The 12,786-nt window shown below is 38.1% G+C and overlaps 1 protein-coding gene across 1 annotated transcript; it reads left to right on the top strand.

Moving 5' to 3' along the window:
• Window positions 1–9,916: 9,916 nt before the first annotated feature.
• SPZ1 (spermatogenic leucine zipper 1) lies at window positions 9,917–11,601 on the top strand. Its single transcript, XM_039247472.1, has one exon. It carries the CDS (start codon window positions 10,176–10,178, stop codon window positions 11,286–11,288), a length of 1,113 nt encoding a protein of 370 aa, XP_039103403.1. The 5' UTR covers window positions 9,917–10,175; the 3' UTR covers window positions 11,289–11,601.
• The last annotated feature ends 1,185 nt before the right edge of the window (window positions 11,602–12,786 follow it).

Genomic DNA, 12,786 nt, shown 5'->3' with positions numbered 1-12,786 from the left:
TCCATTTTGAGTTTATTTTTGTGTATGGTGTAAGAAAGTGGTTCAGTTTCATTCTTCTGCATATCACTATCCAGTTTTCCCAAAACTGAAGAGACTGCCTTTGGCCATTGAATATTATTTCCTGATTTCTTGAAGATTAGCTGGGCATACATTTGCAGGCCTCTTTCTGGGTTTTTATGCTGTTCCATTGATCTAAGTCTCTGTTTCAGTGCCAGTACCATACTGTCTTGATGATTATAGCTTTGTAATATAGCTTGAAGTCCAGAATTGTGAAGCCTCCAGCTTTGGTTTTCTTTTTCAGGATTGCTTTGGCTATTCAGGGTCTTTTCTGCTTCCATACAAGTTTTAGAATTTTTTGTTGTAACTTTGTGAAGAATGTTAGTGTTATTTTAATAGGTATTGCATTGAATATGTAGATTGCTTTGGGTAGTATTGACATTTTAACAATATTTGTTCTTCCTATCCAGGAGCATGGAATAATTTTTCCATTTTTTGGTGTCTTCTTCAATTTCTTTCATAAGTTTTCTATAGTTTTCAGTGTATACATTTTTCACCTCTTTGGTTAGATTTATTCCTAGGTATTTTATGGTCTATGGTGCAATTGTAAATGGGATCGATTCCTTGATTTCTCTTTCTGTTGCCTCATTATTGGTGTATAGGAATGCAACCAATTTCTGTGCATTGATTTTATATCCTTCAACTTTTCTGAATTTATGGGTCAGTTCTAACAGTTTTTTGGTGGAATCTTTTGGGTTTTCCCTTTAGAGTATCATGTCATCTGCGAAGAGTGAAAGTTGGGCCTCCTCCTGGCAGATTTGGATGCCTTTTATTTCTTTGTGCTGTCTGATTGTGGAGGTTCCCATTAGTTTTAATCATACGTTGATGATCTTTGGTTGAAACAATGGTTACTATGGTGGCTGCTAAATGGTGATTTTCTAAGCCCAGCACTACTTTTGCATTTACACTTGGCATTCTGTCATAAGGGAGAGTTTTCTTTTCATTCTCATCTATCTATTTATACCACTCACTCATCTACCATCTATTTGTATTCATATGCCCTCATGGGTTCTTATTTTATTCTATTGGTCATTTCTCTGTTGCCAGGGAAGGAATTTGACTAACATAAAATGTAACCTTTTTTTTTATTTATTTAAATTTCTTTGAATGTTTTATTTATTTCTGAGAGAGAGAGAGAGAGAGAGAGGAAGAGACAGCGTGAGCAGAGAAGGGACAGAGAGAGAGGGAGATACAGAATCTGAAACAGGCTTTAGTCTCTGAGCTAGCTGTCAGCACAGAGCCCGACGCGGGGCTCAACCCCACGAACCGTGAGATCATGACCTGAGCCGAAGCCGGATGCTTAACCAACTGAGCCACCCAGGTGCCCCAACCTTTTTATTTTAGAATAAACTTTTAGATATAGAGAAACGTTGCAAAGATAGTTCAGAGAGTTCCTGTATATCCCTCCAGATTCCCTTACTGTGAACATCTTTTGCGAACATCACATTTGCCATGACTGAGAAACCAACTGTGCCTTACTATTAACTGAACTTACCATTTAATTTGGATCTCACCATTTTTACCTCAATGTCCTTCTTCTGTTCCAGAATCACATCCAGAATACTACATTACATTTAGTTATCGTATTTCCTTATTCTACTCTGGTCTATAACAGTTTTTCAGACCTCTCTTGCTTTTTATGACTGTGATAGTTTTGAAGAACACAAGTCAACTATTTTGTGAATGTGTATCAATTTGTTTTTGTCTAATGTTTTATTCATGGTTAGACTAGGGATAATGGGGGTGGGAGAGAAAGACCATAGAGATGAAAGTTCATTCTTATCACAACGGGGGTGTATGTTATTGCCATGATTCAACACTGATATAACAGCCCAGATAGTGTTTGCCAGGTTTCTACAATGTAAAGTTACTTTTATTTTCCCTTCTCATACTCTACTCTTTGGATGCAAGTCATTAAGCATTGTCACAATCTGCATTTCATCCCTTCTGTCATTTGAACTCTTGGCTGATTTAAATTTTTTTTCATATGTTACAGTTTACTCTTTCTGCTGTAGTTTCTATAGGTTTTGACAACTGCATAGAGTTATATATTTATTCCCAAGCAGATTAATTCCATCACCATAAAGAATACCCTGTGTGTTCCCTTGTTAACCCCTTCTTCTAATCCCTGGAATCCACTGATCTGTTTTCCATTCCTATAATTTTGCCTTTTCCATAATGTCTTATGAACAGAATCATTCAATATGTAGTCTCTCCAGACCTTCTTTTTTAACTTAATACACTTAACAAAATACATTTAAGTTTGATCCATGTTACTGTGTGAATGAAGAGTGTGCTCCTTTTTTCTTACTAAATAGTATTACATCATGTATACCACAGTTTGTTTATCCATTCGCCTATTGAAGGACATTTTGGTTGCTTCCAATTTTGGGTGATTATGAATGAGGATGCTATAAACATTCATATGCAGGTTTTTCTATAAACATAAATTTTCAAATCAGTTGGGCAAATACCTAGAAGGATGATCACTATGTTATTTTGGTATGTCAATACTAACACTATATAATACCCAGTTTCTTATAGTGTTAGTCTTCCGAAGTGTCTGTATTGTCTTCCAAATTGTCTCCAAAGTGCCTGTATGATTTTCATATTGTCACCAGGATTGAAAGATAGTACCCTTTTTCAAAAGCCTTGACAGCATTTTGTACTGTTGTGCTATGTGTGTACATGTGTGGGTGGGTGTGTTTTAATATTCTAATGACATGTCATGGTATCTCATTGTTTTGCAATTTGTCTTCCCTAGTGATAACTGATGCTGAGCATCTTTTTATATCCTTGTCTAATTTGCTGTTCACATTATCTTCTTTGCTAAAGTGTTCTGTTCAGATAATTTGTCCAGTTTTTAAGTTGGGTTATTTTCTTATTGCTGAGTTTTCAACAACAACAAATATATATATACATAATTTTTTCTGTATATAAGTCTCATTGCATATACATGATTTACAAATATTTTCTCCTAGTCTGTGGCTTGTCATTTCATTTACCTCAGCGTCTTTCGCTGAATGGAAGTTTTAATTTTCAGAAATTCTATTCATCAAATTTTATTTCATGCATTATGCTTTTTGTATTGTATCTAGAGTCATACAGATTCTCTGTGTTTTCTTTTAGAAATTTTACTTTTGTATTCAAAAAATGTTTTTAAGTTTTTAAAAAAATGTTTATTACTTATTTGAGAGAGAAAGACAGAGTGAGAGCAGGGGAGGGGCAGAGAGAGAGGCAGAAACAGAATCTGAAGCAGGCTCCAGACTTCAGCCTGTCAACACAGAGCCCAATGTGGGGCTCGAACTCACCAATTGTGAGATCATGACCTGAGCTAAAGTCTAGAGCTTAACCAACCGAGCCACCTAGGCACTCCTACTTTTCAAATTTACATTTAAGTATATAATCCATTTAGAGTTATATATTTTAAAAGTTGTATATGTTAACTAAGTTTATTTATTATTACTATTTTTTTTTAAAGAAAGAGACAGCATGAGCAGTAGAAGGGGGAGGGGAAGGAGGGAGGGAGAGAGAGAGAGAGAGAGAGAGAGAGAGAGAGAGAGAATCTTAAGCAGGCTCCATGTCTAGCATGGGCAAGGCTCAATGCAAGGCTTAATCTCAGGACCTGAGATCATTACCTAAGCTGAAATCAAGAGTTGGACACTTAAGTAACTGAGCCACCAGGCACCCCAAAGTTTTAATTTAAATTCCAGTTACTTAACATTGTAATATTAGTTTCAGGTGTACAATACAGTGATTCAATACTTCCATATAATACCCAGTGCTCATCCTAACAAGTGTACTCCTTAATCCCCACAGAGTTAAATCTTTTTATAAGGTATCAGATATGTGTCAACGTTTATTTTTATTTTGCATACATATATCCAATCTGTCTACCACCATTTGTTGAATTATCTTTGTGTCTTTTTATGTATGTATGTATGTATGTATGTATGGATGTATTTTTAAGTTTATTTTGAGAGAGAGAGTGTGTGTGTGTGTGTGTGTGTGTGTGCGCACAAACCAGGAGGGGGCAGAGAGAGAGAGGGAGAAAGAGAATCCCAAATGGGCTTCATGCTGTCAGTGCAGAGCCCAAGGCGGGGCTTGAACCCATGAACTCTGAGATCATGACCTGAGCTGAAATCAAGAGGAGGATGCTCAACTGCCTGAGCCACCCACGTGCCCTGCCTTTGTATCTTTGATAAAAATCAGTTGGCTGTATTTGTGTGGGTCTACACCAGTGCTCTCTATTGTGTTCTGTTCATCTGTGTGTATCCCTTCATCCATAACACATTGTCTTGATTATTGTATCTGTAGAGTAAGTCTTAAAATCAGGGCATGTAAGTCTTCCTACTTTGTGTTTCTTTTTCACGATTGTTTTGGCTATTCTGGATCCCTTGAATTTCCAAATGAATTTTAGGATCATCTTGTCAATTTCTGCCAAACAGCTGATATACTGATAGAGATTATACTGACTTTGTAGATCTATTCGGGAAGTATTGCTGTCAAAACAACATCAAGTCTTCAAATCCATGATCATGAGACGTTCTTCCATTTATTTAGATCTTCTTTAATTTCTTTCAGTAATATTTTGTATTTTCAGAATGTAAGTTTTGTAATTTTTTTTTGTTATTTCTACATACAGCTGAATCTTGTTCTTTGTAGTAATGTTCTATAAAGTTGCTGCCAATATTGAATTAGCAAATACAAAAGTATTGCTTCTGAGGGAAACAAAGATTCTTCTGAGTTTCTGGTCACATTTTTGCCTGTTGAAATGTCATTTGTCTAATATGGGTTTGTTTGCCAAGATCTTGTAAAACAAGCCAATCTCATCAGCTTTGAAACCCTGCTTTTCCACATAACCCTTTCTCACATAACACTTAGATATTTAAAAATTCTTTCACAGCTTTCTGATCTGCAGAAATTGCTGGCCTTCAAGTTTAACTCTAATCCCGGCTCTCATCATAACTAGTTGTAACTCTGGGCCAGTCACTGAGAATCTCTACTCTCAAACTCTGGAGTTAAAAAAAAAAAAAAAAAAAAAAAGGAACTGTGGACGAGACTATCTTTGTGATCTCACCACTTCGGGTGTTACTTATTAAAAAAAAAAAAAAAAAGCAGGGGCACCTGGGTGGCTCAGTCAGTTAAGTTTGTCTTCTGCTCAGGGCATGATCTCACAGTTAGTGGGTTTGAGCCCCGCATCAGATCAGGCTCTGTGCTGACAGCTCAGAGCCTGGAGCCTGCTTCGGATTCTGTGTTTCCCTATTTCTCTGCTCCTCTCTCGCTCACACTCTCTCAAAAATAAATAAACATTAAAAAAAAAAAAAAGCAGCAACTTCTGTAATGTTGAAAGCCAACAGCACCACCTGGTGGTCTAAAAGGACACGCAGAGGAACATAGCTAACAGGTCTGTCCAGTTACATCTGTATTTCGGTTGTTTGAATAAAAATTTAATTTTTGGACCATTTTTCCTCTAAGTGAGTACATACAAGTACAGTAATACATATAAAAGCAACCATACAAGTCACTATGTTTAAAATAACACCCTGCACAGAATTTCTTGTGAATATAAGACTTAATCATCATTAATCAGCTATTACTTTGGTTTAAAAACAAAACTACTGAACAATTAGAACAATTATACAAAATAAATGTGTATTTCATTTTACCAAAAAAATCATCAAATTAAAATTATTCTTATATATTTGAGCAAGAAAATAAATTATAGTATTCAATTATAACCCCCCCGAAATAAAATAAATATCTGTGAGTCCATACTTATATAAACACATATTTGTTTTTTGGTTTTTTAAAGTATGATTGTTTTCCATGTAGAGGCTTTTAAGTTTATTTATTCATTTTTCATTTTTATTTAAAAAAATTTCTTTTAATGTTTATTTATTTTTGAGAGAGAAAGAGATAGAGCTCAAGGTGGGGAGGGCAGAGAGAGAGGGAGACACAAAATCCAAAGCAGGCTGCAGGCTCTGGGCTCTCACCACAGATGTGGGGCTGGAACTCACCAACCATGAGATCATGACCTGAACACAAGTTGAATGTTTAACCCATTGAGCCACCCAGGCGCCCCTATTCATTTTTTTGAGAAAGCAAGCAGGGCAGGGGAGGGCAGAGAGAGAGGGAGAAAGAGAATTCCAAGCAGGCTCCACACCATCAGCGCTTAGTCCCACATGGGGCTGGAGCACACAAATGGCAAGACAGTGACCTGAGCTGAGACTGAGTCTAGCCGAAACCAAGAGTCTGTCGCTCAACCAAGTGAACCACTCAGGCGCCCCTATAAACACATATTTGAATGAAGGAATGAATAAATGAGTAAATAAAGAAAAGAGACAGCTCTTCTTTACAAAATAATTCCAATCAACAAATATAAAAGGAACGATAGAAATAGAAAATCACCAGTAGTTCACTCCAGTAAAACCCAACTCTGTACACTAAAATTATACCATATAGGCAAAGGTTGAGAAGAAACAGAATACATTCAGAGTGTCAAAATCTCTCTCCCAAGGTGTTGGCTAATTACAATGGGAAAGAGTAACTTTATAGTGGATAAATCCAGCAGATATCACCTAATGACGTGACTAAGATTAACATCACTAGGAGCAAGACATACTGACATCATGTGTACTTTGATATGATTTATGCTTTGTTAAGGCAAACTGGTTTTAAAAAGAGAGAAAATTTTATACAAGTTTTCTTCTAATACTTTGTAAACAGCTTCTTGCTCTTTTTTTTTTAATTCCAATAGAGTCAACGTAGTGTTCTATTAGTTTCAGGTGTACAATATAGTGATTCAACACTTTCATTCGTTACTCAGAGCTTATCAGGGTAAGTGTGCTCTTAACCCCTTCACCTATTTCTCACCCCCACCCACCTCCCTTCTAATAACCATCAGTTTTTTCTCTATAGTTAATAATCTGTATTTTGGTTTGTCTCTTTTTTTCCTTTCTTTGTTTTGTTCCTTAAATTCCACATATGAGTGAAATCATATGGTATTTAACTTTCTCTGACTGACTTATTTTAGCATTTGTTTTTTGAATGTCATTGGGCTATTGGAAACTTAGTGGACAGCAATTGTAAGGCAATCTAAATCTGTTTAATTTTCATAGTTACCCTCTGAGAAAATGGGTCAAAAAAAAAAAAACCACTCTGAATATCTTCCCACATCTCCAGTAAACTCATATTTCAGTAAAATTAATCGAAACATTATTTGAAATTCATTATAATTGTAGGAAGGAAGGAACTATTTAAATCCTCTCGATGGAAAAAGGAAGATAGTATCTTGAGCAAGCCACCTTCAAACTAATTTCCATAAAAATTAAAGGCAAAGGTAATATCAGATTTATGTCCAAAAGCATCAAAAAGCCACACACACAAAAACAAAAAATACATATTTTCAAGTATCCATAAAACATAAATGAACATTGATAATTAGGCCAAAGAGAAAATATCAATTTTAAAATGTAGAAATATTTTATTTTCTGATTACAGTGCAATAAAGCTAGAAATTAATGACCAGAAGAAAATTCCTTTGTTTTGAAGATTTAAAAATGATCTTAAATGATGGTTTGAGTCAAAGAGGAAATACCAATGAAAGTTGGATCTTAAGAGAGAGAATGAAGGCGGGGCGCCTGGGTGGCTTAGTCGGTTAAGCGTCCGACTTTCGCTTGGGTCATGATCTCGCGGTTCGTGGGTTCGAGCCCCGCGTCGGGCTCTGTGCTGACTGCCAGCTCAGAGCCTGGAGCTTGTTTCAGAGTCTGTAACTCCCTCTCTCTCTGACCCTCCCCTGCTCACGCTGTCTCTCTCTCTCTCCTAGAAATAAATAAAACATTAAAAAAAATTTTTTTAAATAAAATAAAAAAAATTAAAAAAAATTAAAAAAAAGAGAGAGAATGAAGGCATAAGGGCAATTGCTAGCCTCTATGATATCCTTTTTTTTTTTCAAGTTTATTTATTTTGAGAGAGAGAGAGTAGGAGCAGAGGGGAGGCAGAGAGAGAGGGAGAGAGAGAGAATCCCAAGCAATGTCTTCACTGTCAGCACAGAGCCTGATGCGGGGGCTCAAACCTGTGAACCCTGAGATCATGACTTGAGCCGAAATCAGGAGTCGGACACAACCAACTGAGCCACGCAGGCACCCCCTGTATGGTATTATTGTATGAATTAGAAAACGTGTTCCTTCTTCAAGTAGAAAAGAGACCAGCCCTGCTGTATCTGTGGATAGTCACAAGGCAACACCTCTGAGCCCAGCTGCCTGGAGATGAGCATGAGACTCAGGGAATTTAAAGTTAGAGTGAGTTGGTAGCTGTGAAAGAAAAAACCATACATTTCTTTCCTTGAAGGCAAAACAAGACAAAACAAAACAAAACAAAAGCCATGTACCAGAGTACGAATTTTCCCTTAAGATTGGAAGTAAACTTTTAGTTAGTAAAGTGCTTGCTAGCAAGATTTTGAAGGCGAAGAGAAAGTCTCACTTAAGGAATGTTTTCTTTGAATTTAATATTCTCGAGGTCCTTACTCCTAAGGACAAAGAGACAAGAATGCATCAGGTTTAACCAATTTCGGTTACTACTCACTGTAGCCCACTACAGGATTTAGTTGTTTCAAATGCTTTAGATATATTATACTACTTTTAGCAAATTCTTGTGAAAAGTAATGATTGAAGTTTTATATCACCTGTAAATGAATCAGGAGCAAGCGAATAAGTCTGTCTTAAAGGATGCCTGTTTTTGAAGCTAAGAAAAGTTCCAGTTTGTAATTGTGTTAAGGAACCACTAAGATATTCTCTTTTTACTGCAGTGGATTTTTTTTTTTTTTTGAGAGAAAGCTGGCATGCCAGTAAGCAAGGGGCAGAGGGAGGGAGGGAGAGAGGGGGAGAGAGAGAGAGAGAGAGAGAGAGAGAGAGGAATGGGGCTCACCTGGTGAAGGGCTTGTGTTTACCAGAAGTGGGACTCTTGCGCACCTGATGCAGAGCTCATGATCACCCAAAGCAGGGCTCAAGCCCACCTAAAGGGGGGGCTTGAGCTCACCTATCATTGGATCTGAACTTACAAACCGTGAGATCATGACCTGGGCTGAAGTTAGATGCTTAACAACTGAGCCCCCCAGGCATCCCTGGAATATTTTTGGATGGCGCAATTTCTGACGTGATTTCTCTAAATTCACAAAGACATGCAGCACTTTTGGGGTTCTATCTTTTTTAAATTTTTTAATGTTTTTTTTAAATTACATTGAGAGACAGAGAGAGCAGGGGAGGGTCAGAGAGAGGGAAATACAGAATCTGAAACAGGCTCCAGGCTCTGAGCTAGCTGTCAGCACAGAGCCTGATGAGGGGCTTGAACCCACGAACTGTGAGATCATGACCTGAGCCAAAGTCAGTCACTTAGCCAACTGAGCCACTCAGGCACCCCTTGGGGTTCTCTTTTGTAAGGACAACTTTCTTTTATGGTAGCATCTCTGTTAGGAGCAATAAAGTTCCAAGGTGTTGTGAATGTCCATTGAGGATTTCTCACATCATACACTTAGGTGGCAAACAATAACAACAACAACAACAACAAAACCATGCTGCAGTTGAGTTTGGGTTATAGGTAGTGGAGATGATGTAGGGAAGTCACTGAATACAGTTAGAATGAGTTGAATAAAAACCTAGAAAAGTAGGAAATTTTGGAAAGGACTGGCATAAAGGTCTTTCTGGGATGAGGAGTAGGAGTAGCTCAAGGTTTATTTTGATTCATGAGTCACTGGGTAGGTGTTTAAGAGGTTTCTATTGTGAAACGGAAGCTGGAGATAGGCCACAATAGTGCAGTGACAGAATAAAGACCTGGTTGCTAGGGTCAGGGAATAAACACTAGAAGCCTGGAGAAGGAGAGATGGACCCTAGCTCCTGGTCCCTTTTCCCACCCACCCTCCCCCCTAGGTCATCTGAGATGTCATCTTCCACTTAAACATCGTCTCCCTGGTTTGAGACCTTAACTCTGGTTTCTGGACTTCTGCTTAGTTTCACATTCTCTACCCATTTGAATAGAGAGGACCACCGCCTTCCCTTCCTGGAATTTCTGAGGTTTTCTGCTTGCCACATGCCTTAATCACCAGGCCTAACTCAGCTGAGATGGAAGTGTCCGCCCCATCCAAAACTCTTAAACCTACTCCTGATCTCAATCAAGATTCCTTGGACCCTGGGATTATCATTGCCTTATTCGAAATTGGATCCCATCCACCTGTCTTCTGGGGTTCTCTCCCTTCCCTAAATAATAGTGGCCATCAAGTAACTGAAAAACAGACTGCACAGAAGTTTGAAAATCTCTTAAAAGAAATTAAAGATATCATTAAAAACGTGACAAGTTGCGGAGAGAAGATCACAGAAGCAAAAGATTCTTTTGTGGAAACCCATATGCCTGAGGATGTGTCAGAACTCAAAGAAAAAATCAGAGAACTTGATAAGATAAATAAAGTGTTCCTGAACAACTTGATTGATAGTTCAGACCTAGAGAGAGAACAGAATGCAAAGAAACAGGAGATGATATTGGAAAACCAGAATTCCAAGGACACAGTACAAGCCTTTAGTAGAAGGGATTTGGTAAATCATTCAGAAAAAAACAGACCCTTTAATGAAACTCAACTAACTGAGGAAAAAGCAAATTACAGACACTCTTATGTTCAAAAAGAAAACAGCAAACTTAGGAGAAACATGGAACAGTTGCTACAGGAAGCAGAACACTGGAATGTACAACATACTGAGCTTAGTGAACTAATAAGATCATGTCACAAATCGCAGAAAGACATACAAGAAACTTTTAAAAATGATGGAGTGCATTTCCAAACTCAACGAAATAACGTGGTGTCAGCTAAGCAGGAACTGGAGGAACAAGTGAAGAAACTGGAACATGACACGTATTCATTGCATCTGATTGCAGCTTTGCTGAAAAATGAATGCCAAATCTTACAGCAGAGAGTAGAGCTTCTCAAGGAACTCCATCATCAGGAAGAGGGAACTTGGCAAGAGAGGCTAATTCAGATAAATTGTGAGCAGGACAATAAAAAACAGGAGCTATCAGAAACAGAGTATAAGGAAAAAAAGCAAGAAAGAGATGGCACTTCTCAGAAAAAAGGCAAAGTCTACAAAAGCCTGGATGCTTGTAGTAAGAAAGCTCTTCATAACCGCCTCAATGCTCGTATTGCAAGAGGAGCTCGGAAAAAGAGGCTATTCAGCAGCCTAACTTAGAAAATACAAAAGTAGAAGAAAAGGCAATTCTTCAAAAACTGTAATATGTCAACTCCAGGCATAATCAATCAGCACACCTAGGATAGATCTGCTGGTTCAACCAAGAGCGAGGATTAACACATTATTCATTACCTTAGTAATTACATAAGTCTGGTCTTTCATGACCAGAGTCAACAACAAGTTCATAACTTGTCATAGAATTTGCTTGTTCTTTTGTAGTTATTAGATAAAGGTCCTATGACACTTTAACCAGGAAGGAGAAGTTACCAATCTAAATAATAAAGATCTAAATAAAAACAAGAATGAACAATGAGAAGTGTTTTTTTCTTTAATCACTTACTGGGTAAGGGGCGTTTTGGTGGGGAGAAGTATATAACACTTTAGTTGTGTTCACTTTAATTGTGAACGTTTAAAGCTCACTTTTAAAATGTATGTTTCCTTTTCTTATTATCTGTTGAAGTGTGGGGAGTAGTGAAGTAAAGTAGTGAAAAAAAAAATGCTGATAACCCCAGAACAGTTTCTCTATTCTCATAAATCACCCCATTCCCTAGCACTATTTTCCCCAATATTCCTCCCTTGATCCTCCGCTAGTGAACAGTGGGCATACCAAGCAGCAGAGAGGCCTTTTGGGAAGGATACTTGAGCTGGTTTAGAATAGATGTGTATCTGGATTTTGTTCTGCACTGGTAAAATGCCTCCCATTCCTCCAGGTGGGGGCAAGAGAGTAACCCAGAGGAAAAAGCAGTATCTTTTTTTTAAAGTTTTTTACCATTTATTCATTTTTGACAGAGACGGAGTATGAGGAGGGGAGGGGCAGAGGGAGAGGGAGACACAGAACCCAAAGCAGGCTCCAGGCTCCACGCTGTCAGCACAGAGCCCAACGCAGGGTTCGAACCCACAAACTGTGAGATCATGACCTGAGCTGAAGTCGGACACTCAACTGACTGACCTACCCAGGTGCCCCAAAAAGCAGTATCTTCTATTAAGGGAGCTGGACTTCTGATTCCAGAAAAAATAGAGTATATGCATCTCTTCCTCTTCCTCCTATTACGTATGCTAAAAACCCTGGACATTATGTATAAAACGAACATATGAAGTCTCTGAAAAATGGAAAGAATGAGATGGATTATCATCCAGAGACCCTGAGACTTAAGAAACAGCATGTTATTGAGGCCCCTAGGTTTCTTTTCTGACTCATATATCCCGGAAAGAATGTTGGAAGAGCCCACAACCCAGAAATGCCAATGTACATAGTCACACAAAAAAATATTCCCTTTGCCTCCTCTCCCTTGGCAAAGGATGTAGAAAGAGATAGTCTAAGAATGGAAAAGGAGAGGACAGGGACTCTAGGCAAACTGCATGGAAAATGGAAAATGCCTCTAACCTCACTCCACGTGTAAATACTGACTAGCAAGCCTAGACTTTCACCTTTGCCTGGTGGTAATGAGGTGCTCCTCCCCTTTTCTTCTGCGATGGTACAGAAGAAGCAGAGTGGGGA

The sequence above is a fragment of the Hyaena hyaena genome, unplaced genomic scaffold, assembly GCF_003009895.1.
Source record: "Hyaena hyaena isolate Hyena2069 unplaced genomic scaffold, ASM300989v1 scaffold_299, whole genome shotgun sequence".
Classification (NCBI taxonomy): domain Eukaryota; kingdom Metazoa; phylum Chordata; class Mammalia; order Carnivora; family Hyaenidae; genus Hyaena; species Hyaena hyaena.
The sequence above is the reverse complement of the archived record's forward strand: the minus strand, read 5'-3'. Positions and strand labels throughout refer to the sequence as shown.